The sequence below is a fragment of the Nannobrachium achirus genome, assembly GCF_963921795.1.
Source record: "Nannobrachium achirus genome assembly, chromosome: 23".
In the NCBI taxonomy this organism is placed as follows: Eukaryota; Metazoa; Chordata; class Actinopteri; order Myctophiformes; family Myctophidae; genus Nannobrachium; species Nannobrachium achirus.
The window spans coordinates 42,225,409-42,241,571 of NC_137830.1; the positions used below are offsets into that span (position 1 = coordinate 42,225,409).

The window sequence follows — 16,163 nt, forward strand, 5'->3', positions numbered from 1 at the left end:
GTTTTATTTTCATGACATTGTTCAAGGTCACGACTGAAAGGAAAGTTCTATAGTGCTTCCCGGACCCTACATAGACAGCTGTGGGTGTCTCCAAACATTTAGATTTACAGTTATATGCTGTAAATGATATATATTAAAACCTATTATACCTCTGCTCTGCTTCATTTATGCATATATGGCAGCCATATAGACACTGAGTTTTCCTTAGTCGAGCAGATGGTGCAATGACAGGGGTGTCGCACCAAATTATGGGCCCTGGTTACAAGGATTCATTGTGGGCCCCCTATGAATGTTCTTCATGGGGGGGGGGGGGTTTAACCCATTTAGACTGGGAACGCATTATTATGCATTATTTTGTGGTTTAACTATTGAAAAATAGCAGATGTACAAGCTCACAGCTGCGCTGCGAGCTTGTAGATCTGCTATTCCTGAAAAATCATGAACATTTGTGCAAGTCTTTGACCCGATTCTATGAATGTCTTCTGAATCCTTCTAAGGTTTTTTGAAAAACCTATGTTTCTATGTCAGTGGTGCTCAAACTTCATGTGAAGGACCCCCAACATGATATGTATTTGGCCAAATGTTCGCCTAAAAAATACATATATTCAAAGATTTGCACACTTCACGACTTTAAAAAAATAGCAGATCTACAAGCACGCAGCGTTGCACTCGGTGCTGCGCTGTGAGCTTGTATATCTGCTATTTTTCATTAGCTAAAGTATAAAATAATTAAGGCCTCTCCACCTTGGGCCCTAGTAACTCAGTCCCACTCCCCCCTTGTGACGCCCCTGTGCAATGATACAAGTTTGGCTGTTAAATTACCAGTACTTGGGAGCTGAGGCACTAGTACCATTACCAATATGGTCCTGACCTGTGCTCAGTCTTTAATTGGAATGAGAAATATCAGGACCAGTTCCTTATTCTGTGACTCTCCAGATCGAATCACACTTAATCAGTTAAGAAGAGATTGCTTCTCTTACATGTCAGGTGTAGAGCTGTACGCGTCAACGATAATGTACAGCTACTGATGCAGGACTGCCATTATCCCACTTATTACATGGTCATTTGTGAACAAAGTAATCAATGTAACTCGATTTGTAAACCAGTAAGACTCCCTAATCGGGAGATAAGCGACCATCAGGCTGCATACACAAACTTTAGAAGGCAAACAGGAGGAGGAGGGAATATGGGAAATGGGACAACGGAAGCAGGGCAGCGGTCTTTCATATTGAAATCCCTGACAGCCTTGATTGACCAGTTGTAACTGAATATTCAACAATGTTAGCAGATACACTGTTGGTCAGGTTCATTCTGAACTCATCTCCTGGTCTCTCTTCATCTCGTCTATATACTGTAGGTTTTGACATTTATCCCTCCCAATTCCCACTTCTGACCCTGTCATGATCCCCCCCCCCCCCCCCCCCCCTATTTTTTATCTTTTTTTTTTACCCAACCTCCTTCCCCTCTAGGAATGTATTCCGGAAGCTCTTAGCGCAGGCGGAGAAGGAGAAGGGGGACGTCCTATCCCTGGAGGAGATCTTGGCCGAGGGCTCAGATCCCAGTGAGAAGAGGTCGGCCACGCAGGCCAACGGTGGAGGGACCCTGCGAACAGGAAAGGCCAAACTCAGAGCCCTGAGAGAGGCCATGTACCATAGCGCAGAGCATGGCCATGTGGACATCACCATAGACATCCGCAGTTTAGGTCAGAGTTACTAATACATGCATTATTGGCCTCACTCTCTGGCGCCACCCGCTGTCCCGGGGCTGTTGCTCATGCTGTCCCTGTCCTGTACCTCTGCTGTGGTGTATACACGTTGCGCTCGCCAATCACGCCTGGTCAATCAGCCATGAAACGACGTTGAAAATAGGTCTCGTTCTAGCGGAGTCAATAATGGCTCGGGTCAAAGTTGTGAATGTAGCTCACTGGCACAAGGTCCAAGAGTGAGGTTCATTCAGTACATGTGGCAATTATCAACCTTCATCCTGACATTGCACGGTTCATGTGCTACGCAGCTTTTTATAGTCAGTCATCGTAGAGGGCTGACATTTTCAGACACTGCAAACTGACTCTCATTGACTACATTACCATACATAGTACATTTTTGTGCCAATCATTTGTGATCAGATCATGCATGCAGCCATGCACCAATTACTGGCCAATGGCCATCTTGTCTATCTGATTGGTTATCAGAATTTCCACTCTTCCCTTTCTACTAATGCCACAGAATTTCTGTTCTCCTCAAGCTGTTGTGACAGCCTACAACAGTGGTTCTCAACCTTTTCAAAATACCCCCAAAATAATCATATTTTAACAGGGGACCCCCCCCCCCCCACCCTGACAAGCACTAAGAGTTGAGGCATTACATTTTGTAAAACACGGTTCTTTTGTGAAAATAGCGTTGCGAGGCGTTGTGAGCATGTAGATCGGCTATTTTCACTATTTATGCCTCAAATATTTGACAATTTGGGCAATGTTTAATTTGTCATTTTAGAGGCATTAAAAATTGTCACCTTAGAAATGTGCATAGGCTATACCCTCTGTACATTAAACGTTATGTTGGTTTGTTTACTGTTGAGTGAGAAAAGAATGTTGCACATTTAGTTAATCATCTGGGGACCACCCCAAATTATTTGGGACCCCCCCTGGGAGTCCCGACCCACAGGTTGAGAACCACTGGCCTACAAGACCTATTTAGCGTGACAGTCTGTTTGTATTCATTGTTCACGTTGCTGGTGTTCCCAGGCGTTCCCTGGACCCTGCATACCTGGCTGGAGTCCCTGCGCACCTGTTTCATCCAGCACAGACGCCCACTGATCCAAGGCTTGCTCAAAGACTTCAGTGGCATCCAGGAAGACGAGTACACAGAGGAGCTCATCACGCACGGCCTGCCACTTATGTTCCAGATCCTCCGAGCCAGCAAGGTTTGTCACTCTTATGCCAACAAATTGCTTGTTAGAGAAGCATTAGGCAAAGCAAAGGCTGAGCCTCCAGATTTCAGAATGTGCATGTATAAGAGTCCACTTTTAAACTGGCATTCAATAGAGGGCATGTCATCATTGGGCACGTCGCAATGCGACACGTTGTGAGCTTGTAGATCGGTTATTTTCACTGTATAAATCAGACCTAAGTGGTTAACAACATAGATGTTCAAAGAAAAATAACGCATATCCTCCGTTCTTCGGTGCCGAGCTAAAACTGCCAACGCATTAAGACCCCTAACAGGTCGAAACGTCTATTTTTGCTTGTCAATAAATATTTGGAGCGACTAAAAAAGTGAGTGTGAGCTACTTTCTTTATTCCTAACAACATAGATGTGCCATTTGAGAACTTCATATGCCATGCCATCGGCAAGACAGTGGATTGACAGTACATTTTCCAATGAAAAGAAGAGTAGAAAAGCGACACTTGTTCTCAGTAATAAAAGAGAAGAATTAGCAAGGCTAAGCAGTGAAAAGAAAAAAAATGCAGGAAAAGCACATTTGCTCAAGCACTGAATTATTGTCTGTCCAAGGTGCAACAAAAAACAAGAATCTCTAATCAGCATACTGTACATCGCCCATTACTGCATTCTTTTGTGTGTGTGTCTATCTGTGTGTGCAGAACGAGGTGATTAGCCAGCAGCTGTCAGTCATATTCACCCAGTGCTACGGGCCCTTTCCCATCCCTAAACTGACAGAAATCAAGAAGAAGCAGACCTCCCGCTTAGGTAAGAGAAGGAACCAGCATTTAGAACACTTGCTTTGATGTTCTGTGCCATAAATGAATGGTGGGATTGTTGGTGGAGTGAGGGGGACCCTTGGGAGCAGTGTGTGGTAACTAAGATCATTGCCAAGTTGGCTTGTGGTGGAAGATTCCACAAAATGAGTGAACAATAATATTATCAGAAACACAAAGAGCTAGCCCTGAATGACCATAACAGGTCGGTAACTCTGAGAGTGTAGAAATGGAACCAAATGGACTCTCAGAGTTATGGTAGTCCTTGCAAATAAAACATTTGAGAACCACTTGTAGTGTCATACAGTAACGAGTGTCATACGAGTAACTGCATGTTCCAGTGTTTACATGACTTTCATTTGTGTTATATAATTTGTTCTGGAGCATGAATTGCTCTTGCTGTTGATTTCTGACAATTATATTTTCAAAGCTGAAGTGCCCAAACATGGATCATCCATCATTTATTTATTGTTGTTTTTGAAGACAAAAGCAAAGAAAGGTGAAAGCTGTGATGATGTCACACACATCACATCTATCGGAGAATTAAACATTTATTTAGAAACTGAATTTTACTCAGCTGGTGATGAATGCTGTGTGAATGCGTGTTAGGAAGACAAGCATTCTCATGGTGAGCATTCACATGGTGATGAATGCTGTGTGAATGCTTGTTAGGAAGACGTTTTTGCAGGGCATGGAATGTCATGGTGGACTGGTGGTCATCTATCTTTTTGAACGTCAAAGTCACTTGTTTCACAAGATTCACAAAAACACCTCCTCTAGCTGCATACCATGTATTTCTGGTCTGCTCTATTAGAAACACGAAAGGACAGTTCTCTAGCACCATCTAGTGTTAAGGCAAATACAGCATTTATATAGAATTTATTTTTGTCTTTTTTATTACAAGATGCTTGTAATTATACGCCAGTGCAAACAAAACACATTTTGATATACAGTATCTAACTATGCAAGCTTGAAATTAATTCCATAATTCCATCGATGTGGTTCCTTAACAGTGCACAATAGAAAACAGTTCAAAGGACTGAGAATCTCATTCATTCTGCAGCCTTTTTTAAGTGGTAATGAAACGAGAACTGCTCCACTGAAACTGCTGCCCCGGCGGAAGAATGATGAACAGGTTAATTAACTGTGTGATTCATGTCTAGCTGAATGCCTGGCTTTTGTAGTTTCCTCTCTGAGCCTCGGGAGTGACTACTGATGATGCCGTGGGTCGTTTAATTGAGTCTTCTCTTTCCTACCCGTCTTCTCTTTCAGACCCCCACTTCCTTAATAACAAGGACATGTCTGATGTCACCTTCTTGGTGGAGGGAAAGCCATTTTATGCACATAAAGTTCTGCTGTTCACAGCCTCAGTCAGGTAAAATGCAATTGACAGTGGAAAATAGCAGATCTGCAAGCTCACAACGCGCGTTGTGAGCTTGTAGATCTGCTATTTTCAAACATGTTGTACTTTTACTTTTGGTACCTTAAGTACATTTTGATTTTCAATTCAACACTTTCGTAATTTTACTCAAGTACGTTTAGAATTCCGTACGTTTACTTGTAACAGAGTATTTCTACATTGCAGTATTGATACTTTTACTTATGTGAGTACTTTTTTCTACCACTGGGAACAATTCACCCTTTGTCAAGTCCCACCCCATGTCGCTCTGTTGATCTCAAGTGCATTGTCAAGTGCATTGTACTGTGTGTGTGTGTGTGTGTGTGTGTGTGTGTGTGTGTGTGTGTGTGTGCGTGCGTGCGTGCGTGCGTGCGTGCGTGCGTGCGTGCGTGCGTGCGTGCGTGCGTGCGTGCGTGCGTGCGTGCGTGCGTGCGCGTGTGCGTGTGCGTGCGTGTGCGGCTGTGCGCGCGTCTGTTTGTAGGGGGGGTCTAGTTTATTCTGTTTTCCTTACACACTACCATATGTCATCCTTGTGTCACATAGGTTCAAGTCCCTGCTCCAAAACCGACCAGCTGCAGAGAACACCTGCATTGAGATCAGCCATGTCAAGTACAATATATTCCAGGTAAAGCTGTGTAAGGACTAGTGTTAAGGTCCTTACACTCTCGTCACAGGAGGAGGGGTGTGAGGGCGGAGCCAGTGAGGTAGTGTTGCGCCCCAAACCATGTTTGCCCAATGGGCAACGGTATCTATAGAATCAAGACAAAAAGAAGTGACATTGCACGCTATGTTTAAAACAAATGGTTATAGCTTTTTTCCCCATCATTGACATACAGTATCTTACAATAAATGTGAGAAGTCTCTGCGTGTGTGTGTGTGTGTGTGTATGTAATCCTCCAGTGGTGGTCGGTGCATTTTATAGCTACGCCTTCAATAGAAATCAATCCTCCCAAGTTCAACGTTTAGAATTCTGCACAAATTCACGTTATTATACAGTGTCATTCGAGTTCGACATAACCAGGCAACAACAACAACACAGAGTGGAATAACCCGATTCAACACAACGCTTAATACTTTTAAGAGTTACAATTAAAATACAGTATATTGCAGAGACGTGAGTACTGAGTAGCCCACATGATTGCAGAAATCCACCACGATCTGCCAATATTGCGCAGTTGCATGACAGTGCTGCCTGCTGCACAAGCATAGCCCAAATTAAAACAATAACACACTTAAGTCACAGTCACAGCCAGTCATATCTTCTTATACAACAACACAAAAGCACCCAACAGATATGTGGAAGACACTCGACTGACTGAGTTACAATACACACTGCAGCGCGCGCACGCACGCACGCGCGCGCACACACACACACACGCGCACACACACACACACACACACACACACACACACACACACACACACACACACACACACACACACACACACACACACACACACACACACACACACACACACACACACACACACACACACACACACACACACACACACACACACACACACACACACACTATGAAGCGCGATCCGTGCCTCTTCAGCGCAGCGACGCACGGGTGCAGCATGGCTTTTTGTTTACATATGCGTGCGTGCATGCATGCGTTAGTTCTGCTCCAGTGGCACTCGTGGTGCACACGATTGCTCTGCGATGGTACGCGTCCCGTGTCCTGTAACGATGCCATGCAGCCACGGAGGTACGCGTGACGCGTCTTGTAAAAAAAATAAATAAATAAAAAATGTCTGTAAATGTACAGTGATTCTTATGGTTTCATTGTAGCCTATTCATTTTAAGCTCTAACTCATTCATGAACACAAGGGTCCATTTGGTTTCATCTTATGTTCTAAATAAAATAAAGGTTAACGTCAGTCTTGCCTGACTTTCATGAGGGCAGAGGTATAGGCCTACTTTTTCTTTTTTTTTTTTTTTCGGTGATATGCACGGCAGCACGTCATTACTTTCTTACTGACAGTGGATTTCAACCAGTGGTCCGGGGCCCCCCAGTGGTTCTTGAGGGGGTGCCAGGTGTCTAATGGCTATTCAATCAATCCTCTACAAGTCTCCATGATTCATGAACATTAGCAATGGACCATAGCTGGATCTCTCTCTCTCTCTCTCTCTCTCTCTCTCTCTCTCTCTCTCTCTCTCTCTCCCCCCCCCCCTCTCTCTATGTCTGTCTGTCTGTCTGTATATATAAAGATATTGGCGAAGCATACGTTGTGCCATTGACCGTTAAAATGTTTAATTGGCCGGTAATTATAAAGTCCACCGGCACCGGACACTGTGACCGGCTGGGAAAATGTCTCCCTTATATAGGCTATTTTATCATGTGGCACCCTTTGGGCTATTTTATCAGATTTAAGCCTATTATTCTTATTATTATTTGGTTAAAGTAGTAGGCTACAACCATTAAAACAAATCATAATTTTTGTATCATGATCTGTCAGCGTGGTTTAAATCCCGAAGGGTGAGCGTGCTGCGGGCTGCTTCTTCTGTGCTGTGTGCTGTTAAAAATCAGCCTATTCGTCGTACGATGGTGACGCGCGTTGAAAATATCAGAGCTACAAGCTCACGCAATTCACCACGCTATGAGCTTGTATATCTGCTATAGATACGCAACACGGCCATACGGCGAGCTGCCTGCAGCTCTAGCGCTTGTCCCAAATCAGCGCTGTCTTGTTCGCTGACCCTGGAGTCGGGGTTTACCAGTGGCGTCAGTTCAGCAAAAGCTAAGGTATGGCAACATGACTGGTGTCTTGCACGCGCGCCCTCGCGTGCGTGCAAGACACCAGTCATGTTGCCATACCTTAGCAACAGACATGATGAAAAGTACATTTTATTATTTCCCACTGTAGCCTGCAAGGTATGGCAGCTGCCATAGCTTGCCATACCCAATTGACGCCTCTGGGGTTTACTGTTATACAGAACCGTGCGGATTCCGTGGTAATCTGAACCAAACCAGACCAGTTGACGATTATAAAAAAGGGACCCGAACTCAGTGGAACCACGTGGATATTATAGCCTACAAGACTTTCTGATACAGAAATTGATGTGGTGGTGACTCGTTGAATTAAGGCAACTGAGAAAAGTCAGCCTTCCTTGCGCCATCATAACATTAATAAAACAAAACAAAGGTTGTATATTTGCATATTAAGGTTTAATGACACGTAAGACCAAATCATAGGCCTACGTAAACCAAATGGAACCGTACGGGTCCATTTGGCGAGGCTGTTTTTTCCCCCCAGCCCAGCTGTAGCCTGTAATTATCGCCTAATTTTTCTCTGTCCTGCGATGGTGTTTGCGTGCAGAGAATCATCAATCATATCTGATCATTTGAGTTATAAATGTCCATAACGTTGTACACTCTGTCTCTTCTCTTTCTCTCTTCTCTCTCTCTCTCTCTCTCTCTCTCTCTCTCTCTCTCTCTCTCTCAACCACTACTCGCTCGGTACAGATCAGAGTTGGTAAAAAAAAAAAAAAAAAGAAAAGAAAACGAACGAAACGACTGACAGACTGACGGCCGAGCAAGTTGGGGAGAGAGGGAGATGGGGGAGAGAGATTTGTCAAATCATTTTGATCATAGCTCTCTCTCTCTCTCTCTCTCTCTCTCTCTCTCTCTCTCTCTGCTCTCACTGGGCGCAGTGGGGCAAAGTAACTAAGTAGATTTACTTATACTGTATACTCAAGTAAAATGTTGAGGTATTTGAAGATATGATTAGGCCTATTATATTATAAAACATCCATTGATCCACTTTAGCCGTACGTTTTATGCCTATATGCCTATAACAAGACAACTAAAGGAAAGAGAGAGAGGGGGAGGGGTTATTATTACCCTTATTACTATACTACTAACTAGGTAACCTCGCACACCAGGCTTTCTGAGTGCCTCTCCGCTGAGCGCATGCATGCATTGCTGCGTGACAGACAGACAGACAGACAGACAGACAGACAGACCTGGCCCTATTGCGAAGGGCAAATGCGTTGTACAGTAGTTATCTAAACCGGAGCATGGAGGAGCTTGGAACATGCATGGTACAAAATGTACCATGCGAATGGGAGGGGTGAAGTTGCCACATTCTTGCATATTTAATTGATACGTTTGCGCTCGCACTGCACTTTGTCATCCGAAACAAGGAATCGTCCGTGCACGTCTGTCCAGGGACATGAATGTATCCAAGCTGCATAATAATGCCTCCTCCATCTCCCTGTGTGTAACCGCAGGACCCCCGCAAGCGCCGCATTAGCCTATTTATCAGCGGTCAACGTTCGTAAACGGGCAATCAAAAAATAAAACCAGCGGCGGCGGCAGCAATAAACCAGACAGAAAATACTTTAGCAAGATATGAATATCTACGAAGAGGACAACGTCTCTCTCTCTCTCTCTCTCTCTCTCTCTCTCTCTGCCCCTCGTCTTGCCCTCCGCTGGCTCACTCGCTGCGCAAAAGCGTCTCCATTTGGACATGATTTGGCACAGAGAGCAGCGCGCGCGAGCTAGGGCGAGAGACCCACACATCGGCCTATATTATATTAGCCTATAGCCTATATATGATATACAAGTGACTCCAGAAGCACTTTCCTTTCATCTAAATGTGAGCAACTCCTCACAAATAATACACTATGTGCGATGGAGGGAGGGGTGATCAGAAATTAAATCAATGAGGGGAGGAGGCGGCCAGAATGGTCAGAAATCTAATGAGAGCGGACTGTCTGGAGGGGGATTTAACCTCGAAGTGTCGTTTTGATTGCCGTTGGAACTAACGGTCTAACGCCCGTCCTGCGATAGTCATGAACAGCGTGACACCAGATAGAGCCCGGCCCAACCCAGCCGGCAGAACGTCAGCCCGGGCCCGGCCCAAAGCCCGATACATAATTGACAATTGGAGACCGGCCCGGCCCGAAGACCGACATTTTTCTAAACAAGCTTAATTGCAGAGTGCGTGTAGCGGCGGCCTTTTGTTTTCATTACATTTTAAATATTGGTGAAGAACAGAGACATGATACCCCTTTCCAACTGTCTTTATTTAAAAAAAAAAACAGCTTGGAGCAAATGGGGATATAAATGTATACAATTTGCTATAATTGTGACAATTCCCAAATCATTTTTTTTACTGTAAGAACAATTAAACATTCAAGTGGAGCCTGCGCTCTCGCCAGTCAGGCAGGCATATTGTATGAAACTGTACATTTTCTTTTCCTATGTAAACTTCTAAATAATAAAGTCTTCAATACAGTAGTAACGGAGGAGGAGGGCCAGGGGGCCTACAGCCTCAAACAAACAAACAAACAAATAAAAACGTAGGCCTAATCCCTTCAATCGCGATTCAATTGTGAAACAGGTCCCGACTCCCGAGGACAATTTAACAATGAACAATCCTTTGAGTTTGCGTTGTGCGACATTTGTGCAATTAAAATAAACAATCTCAAGTTAAGTATGTGTATAAAATATTAGAATGAATAGCCTTAATCAGTCAAGCAACGAAACATTCCCATTCCCTGGTTAAAGTATATAAATAGGCTAAACAAATAAAATAAACAGCATTTGTTATTTTAGTCCGTAACACAGCACTTTTCTTTGTATGAATCAACACTTATTCGTTCAGTTTAATAGTCCTAAAAATCCAGCGCTGGGCGCAAGGCCGCGCCGGGAGGCCGCACCGCCGCAGGGCACGCAGCAGAGACCCCGCAAGCATAGACGTTCTGTGTCTGGTTCTGGTGGTGCGCGCTCAGCGCTCTCCTCTGCTCTGTGCCAAATTATGTCTGTCTGTCTGTCTGTCTGTCTGTCTGTCTGTCTGTCTGCCTGTCTGTCTGCCTGTCTACCTGTCTGTCTGTCTGTCTGTCTGTCTGTCTGTCTGTCTGTCTGTCTGTCTGTCTGTCTGACACACAGACAGAGTGTGTCATCATTGCCTCGTTAAAACCAGGCAAAATGGATTTTGGATTGATATAGGCTTAAGCGAAGGAGCGCCGACACTAAATAAACTGTGACTGACAGGGACAGTAGGACTACAGGTGGGTAAAACGGCATTCATTAGCTTTTATCAAACTGCGAGCCCAGCATTTGTTCTGTCTTTAGTGGTCGTGCGCTCTGCAGAGGCGTCAATTGGGTATGGCAAGCTGCCATTGCTTGGCTACAGGGGGACATAATAAAATGTACTTTTCATCGTGCCTGTTGCTAAGGTATGGCAACATGACTGGTACCAGTCATGTTGCCATACCTTAGCTTTTTCTGAACTGACGCCACTGGCGCTCTGAGCTGCCCTGTCTGTGCGCTGCATGCGCCTCAAAGAGAGGACGCATCAGAGAGAAATAACATCGTGCTTTAGGCAGAGAGAGAGAGAGAGAGAGAGAGAGAGAGAGAGAGAGAGAGAGAGAGAGAGAGGGGGGGGGGGGCACCTGATTCCAATAGCTCTAATCTGTATTACTTTGATTTCTATGGAGTGCATAGGATAGTGTAATGGTCACCGACAGCAGACAGGTGAGGCAAACATGGACAGTCTGACAGCAGAATTGAGCATAGGTGAAATGGCTCTTCAACGGCGGTGAAACGGCCAGATAGGTTAGGTGAAAACACTCTCCTCCACGGCAAAAGTGCCCCGCGAAAAGACCTGGCGAAAATGTTATAGGCGATTATGCCTGACACCCCACCGGTCAAGGAGATCTTTTTCATTCTTCATGACACACATTCAGTCAGTCAATAGCAGCTGTGCTCGGGCGCTCAGACCGCAGAGCAGATGACAGAGAGAGAGACGCTTGCCTGGCTGCAACCGATCTGACTAATACTTGTTGTGTATATTGTGAATGTGACACAATGCATACACACATAGCTAGCTCCAAATTATTTTCTTTATTTATCTTTCTCAAGCCCGACCCAGCCCAAAGCCCGACATGTGCGTGACAAATTGAGCCCGGCAGGCCAGGCCGCTGCTCCGAGCTGAAGTTAACAACTAAACAAAACAAACAAATAACGAAATAAAGGTCTAAACACAACATAACTGAACAGAACTAAACAAATAATAAATAAAGCAATTTAACTGACAACTTAACCAGAAGGCAGCCATTCCGAAGGGCTCAACTTAGGAACACCAAACAAAACAAAAACAGTTAAATAAATAAATAAATAAATAAATAAATATAAATAAATTAACGAAATATGTATAGTCTCAATCAGTCAAGGATTAAAACATTTGGTTAAAATGCAAATATAAAAATGGGCAAAACAAATAAAATAACCAGCATCTGTTATTTTAGTCCATAAACACAACACACTTCTACTTAATATATTAGTCCCAACCAGCAGGGCGCAAGGCCGTGACTCATGCATGCGCTGATCTGAAAGTTACATTTCAACATCACATCATCGCCCAAATAATAATAAATAATATATTCGGAATGGCGGGGTGTTTCCAGAAAATGAAACGAAATCTATTTGGTTTCACTTTATACTCTCAAGATTTAAAAAGATCCATTTGGTTAACAACTCTCCATAATTTAGCTGTGGACCACTTGGAACTTCAACTCACCAAAGGACCACCGGTGGTCCTTGAGGGTCTGTATTTTATCCCAATTCAAATAGGCCTATATAAAGCAAATTTGCTACGTCAGCCAAGGAGCACAGAGAGCATGCAGCCCACAGTGGAGACAGACCAACGCATGCTCGCATGAACGTCTGGATGTTTTATTTGATATACACGTCTACACACACACACGCAGGTTTAGCGCTGAGAATCAAATGGGTGGCACACATCTCACACGTGCGTTCCAGAGCAGAGCAACAAGTCAATCACGCGTACAGTTCATGGCGGCGCTGCATTTGACCGTGTCGTCTCACGCATGATGGCCACATGGCCATTAGATGTATGCGTGCGTTAACACATGCGTTCGCCACAAACGCCTAATTAAACGCGTCCCTGTGTACCCCGCCTGGCCACTTAAATGAAGACACACAGATACGCGTGCCAGCGACGCCTACGTGTAAGCTATTAAATGCCATTGAATAACTACAGGAGACGTCCATGCGTTCAGTACAACACAGATAAAATCGCATGCGTGCACGCATGCGATGCAATGCATTCGTGGCATAGAAAAGCCTCGATACACACACACACACACACACACACACACACACACACACACACACACACACACGTAACACAGCGCAGCACAGTCAGCCACTGAACTTTACTTAAGACTTGGTCACACACAGGCTGCACCAACAACAATATAGCCAATAAAACGACCAATCATCATAGCAAGTACAAAATAATAGGCTATAAACTCACCATGGCTGCTCATGTGTCCTTTTCCTAAAACGTCCTACTCGAAAAAGGTTAGCCAAATTGTCCAGTAAATCCACAACCAAAACTGTTTCTTCTCCAGTTCTCCTTCAGTTATTTGTGCATTAAAATTGGTGAATTAGTGCAGTGTTACTCTGTACAAAGACTTGCTACAGTATGCAGACTAGTGCTTGCTCTGCCATCATATTTAACATTACTGTATCGTGATTCTTGCATATTAATCATAAACAATCTAACAACAAATAGTTAATATGATAGTGGAGCAAGCACTGCACAGATAGCAATTCTTTGTACACAGTAAGGTTGCAACCTAACTACCATGAATATTGTGGATATACCCTTCTATTTAATCCTTTGGGGATGTTGATGTTGTCATGTCATCTGCCCATTTGTCAATTTGGTAAAAAGAATGGTTTTATAATGCAGGCTGCTATCCCTAGTGCTATCCCAGAAAGTCATGTGATCAAAGATGGCCGCGGTGTGAATATAGTCTATGGAATTTCTGAAGGCTCAAGGTGGAGAGTTCTACCTGGAGACAACAAAAAAACCTGATTGGTTAAAAAAAACAAGCTTTGTCTTTAGACCTACAGGGAGTGGAAGCAGCACAGACCAGCCTCACTAAGTGAGTGAGAGACAATGATGGCAGCAAAATAAATACAATATGCCGCAAACTCAAAGCATTCCAGTATTTCATGCACTATGAGGTCCTCTATATCACAGGTTCTCAATCCTTGACAGGGTTGCAGGCAGTCTCCAGATGAAAATCACCATTATTACATTTGCAAGGAAATACAACTAGAGAATATTAAATCATTTTTATGGCTATTTTGATCAGACAGTAAAGGAATTCTAGACCAAATTATATACCACATCCAAAACAATGGAAGTCTGTGGCTTACTGCATATCATATCAGGGGTCCTTTCAATTTAAAGCAGTCAGTGGCTTTCAATCTTTATCATATCAAGGACCATTATTTATTGAGGCTTGGAGCCACGGACCACCATTAGATGAGATTTAGCCTCTCAGACCCAAAACGTATTAACAAAATATTTTATTTTTATCGTTGGATAGGAGTTTGTCCACAATTTGACATTGTATTGATGTGGTAACATAGGAGAGATGTTAACTCATCTAGTGCCATTCACGGGATATCTCGCGAAAAGTACTCGAGTATCTGTAGTGCCATTCACGGGATATCTCGGGAAAAGTAATATATTACTGTAACGGCGAGTACATTACAGAAAAGAATGGCCGGCGGTCCGGAGACGAAATCCGTCGCTGATTTCGCATCATCACGGCTCCACGAGCACAAAATAGTCCCATCCATAACATTGAGGTGGACGGGGGATCTCATCTTTAATGTCCATTATCTCAAAACTACACTTTAGAAGCTAGGATGGAGGCAGATGCTCGCTTATGTTACACAGTTATAAAAGCTCCCGGTCGGCCATTACACAACTCCACGTGGACACGGATCGGTTCCGGCGCACGATCCGATGACGTCAGACCGGAAGTGATTGCGCGGTGGACTTCTGGCCTTCAAAATAAGACAACGCAAGTGAATGGGACCTGAAGGAGGCACTTTGGACATTATAATCCGTTAATGTGTGGGGCTCAGAATGAGTTAACAGGCAAAATGTTGATACAAAATAAAACATTTTCTACAGTCTCTATTTGTGTAGACTTCTTGTAAATTAAGTAATGCAGATGTTTAACAATAATTTAACTCAAAGTGTAAAATTAAACCTGTAAGTGTCCATTTGGTTTTCATTTTACACTCTCGAGAGTTAAAGGTGTATAAGGGTCCATTTGGTTACCAACTCTCTATCATTTAGCTGGGGACCACCTAGAACCCCCTCAAGGACCACTGGTGGTCCCTAGCCTCGTACCCGCCCTCTTCCGGAAACCATTTCATCCTGGATAACGGAAGTTGGTCGTTTACTAGGCTAGGTGGTCCCCGGACCACTGGTCGAAGACCACTGATTTAAAGGGTTGAGAATCACATGAAAGATGAATCTTCATTTCAATGTGTGTTGTATTTGTATTTTCTATGTTCCAGTTGGTCATGCAGTATCTATACTACGGTGGCACTGAGGCCTTGCACATACGAAACACTGAGATTATGGAGGTAAGAGTTGCAGTGCTTGCAGGCAGAGCGATATATAAGAGAGTGGCGTCACGCTTTGAACTCGCCGCAGACCGGAAGTGGCGTCGCATGGAGCCTGTTCTCATTCTTATCGAGCCTCTGCTGCTCTCCTGCCCTTCCGCCCCCACTATAGCCGAGGTATTTTCAATCACTGGTAAGTAGACGAAATCACGTCTTTTTCACCCTTTTAACGCATTCACTGGTGAAATAATAACGTTGTCTACCGTGGAGAGGCCCGTGAATGCGTTAAAAGGGTGAAAAAGACGTGATTTCGTCTACTTACCAGTGATTGAAAATACCTCGGCTATAGTGGGGGCGGACGGGCAGGAGAGCAGCAGAGGCTCGATAAGAATGAGAACAGGCTCCAGTAAGCTAAGTTAGCTAGCTTTCCATGCTTACTATGGGAGTCGACGTAAGTGACGTAACTCTCTCTTCTACAACTCTGCTTGCAGGTAACCAGGGGTGTCGCACCAAATTCTGGCCCCTGGTGCTCAAACTTTTTCATGTGAAGGAACCCCAAAATAATATGTATATGGCCCACGGACCCCATCTCAGAATATTTATTTCCAGGGACCCCCCAGAAGCGAATTTT

At 44.1% G+C, this 16,163-nt stretch overlaps 1 protein-coding gene across 1 annotated transcript in view; it reads left to right on the forward strand.

Moving 5' to 3' along the window:
• LOC308308571 (ankyrin repeat and BTB/POZ domain-containing protein 3-A) overlaps nucleotides 1-16,163 on the forward strand; it is a gene marked incomplete at both ends in the record, with an annotated part of 201,601 nt that overhangs the window by 182,999 nt on the left and 2,439 nt on the right. The window contains 6 exons of the mRNA XM_080753989.1: nucleotides 1,470-1,702; nucleotides 2,744-2,922; nucleotides 3,602-3,707; nucleotides 4,988-5,090; nucleotides 5,658-5,739; nucleotides 15,485-15,553. Coding sequence (XP_080610115.1) covers nucleotides 1,470-1,702; nucleotides 2,744-2,922; nucleotides 3,602-3,707; nucleotides 4,988-5,090; nucleotides 5,658-5,739; nucleotides 15,485-15,553 — 772 coding nt within the window. The remainder of the gene's footprint in view (nucleotides 1-1,469; nucleotides 1,703-2,743; nucleotides 2,923-3,601; nucleotides 3,708-4,987; nucleotides 5,091-5,657; nucleotides 5,740-15,484; nucleotides 15,554-16,163) is intronic.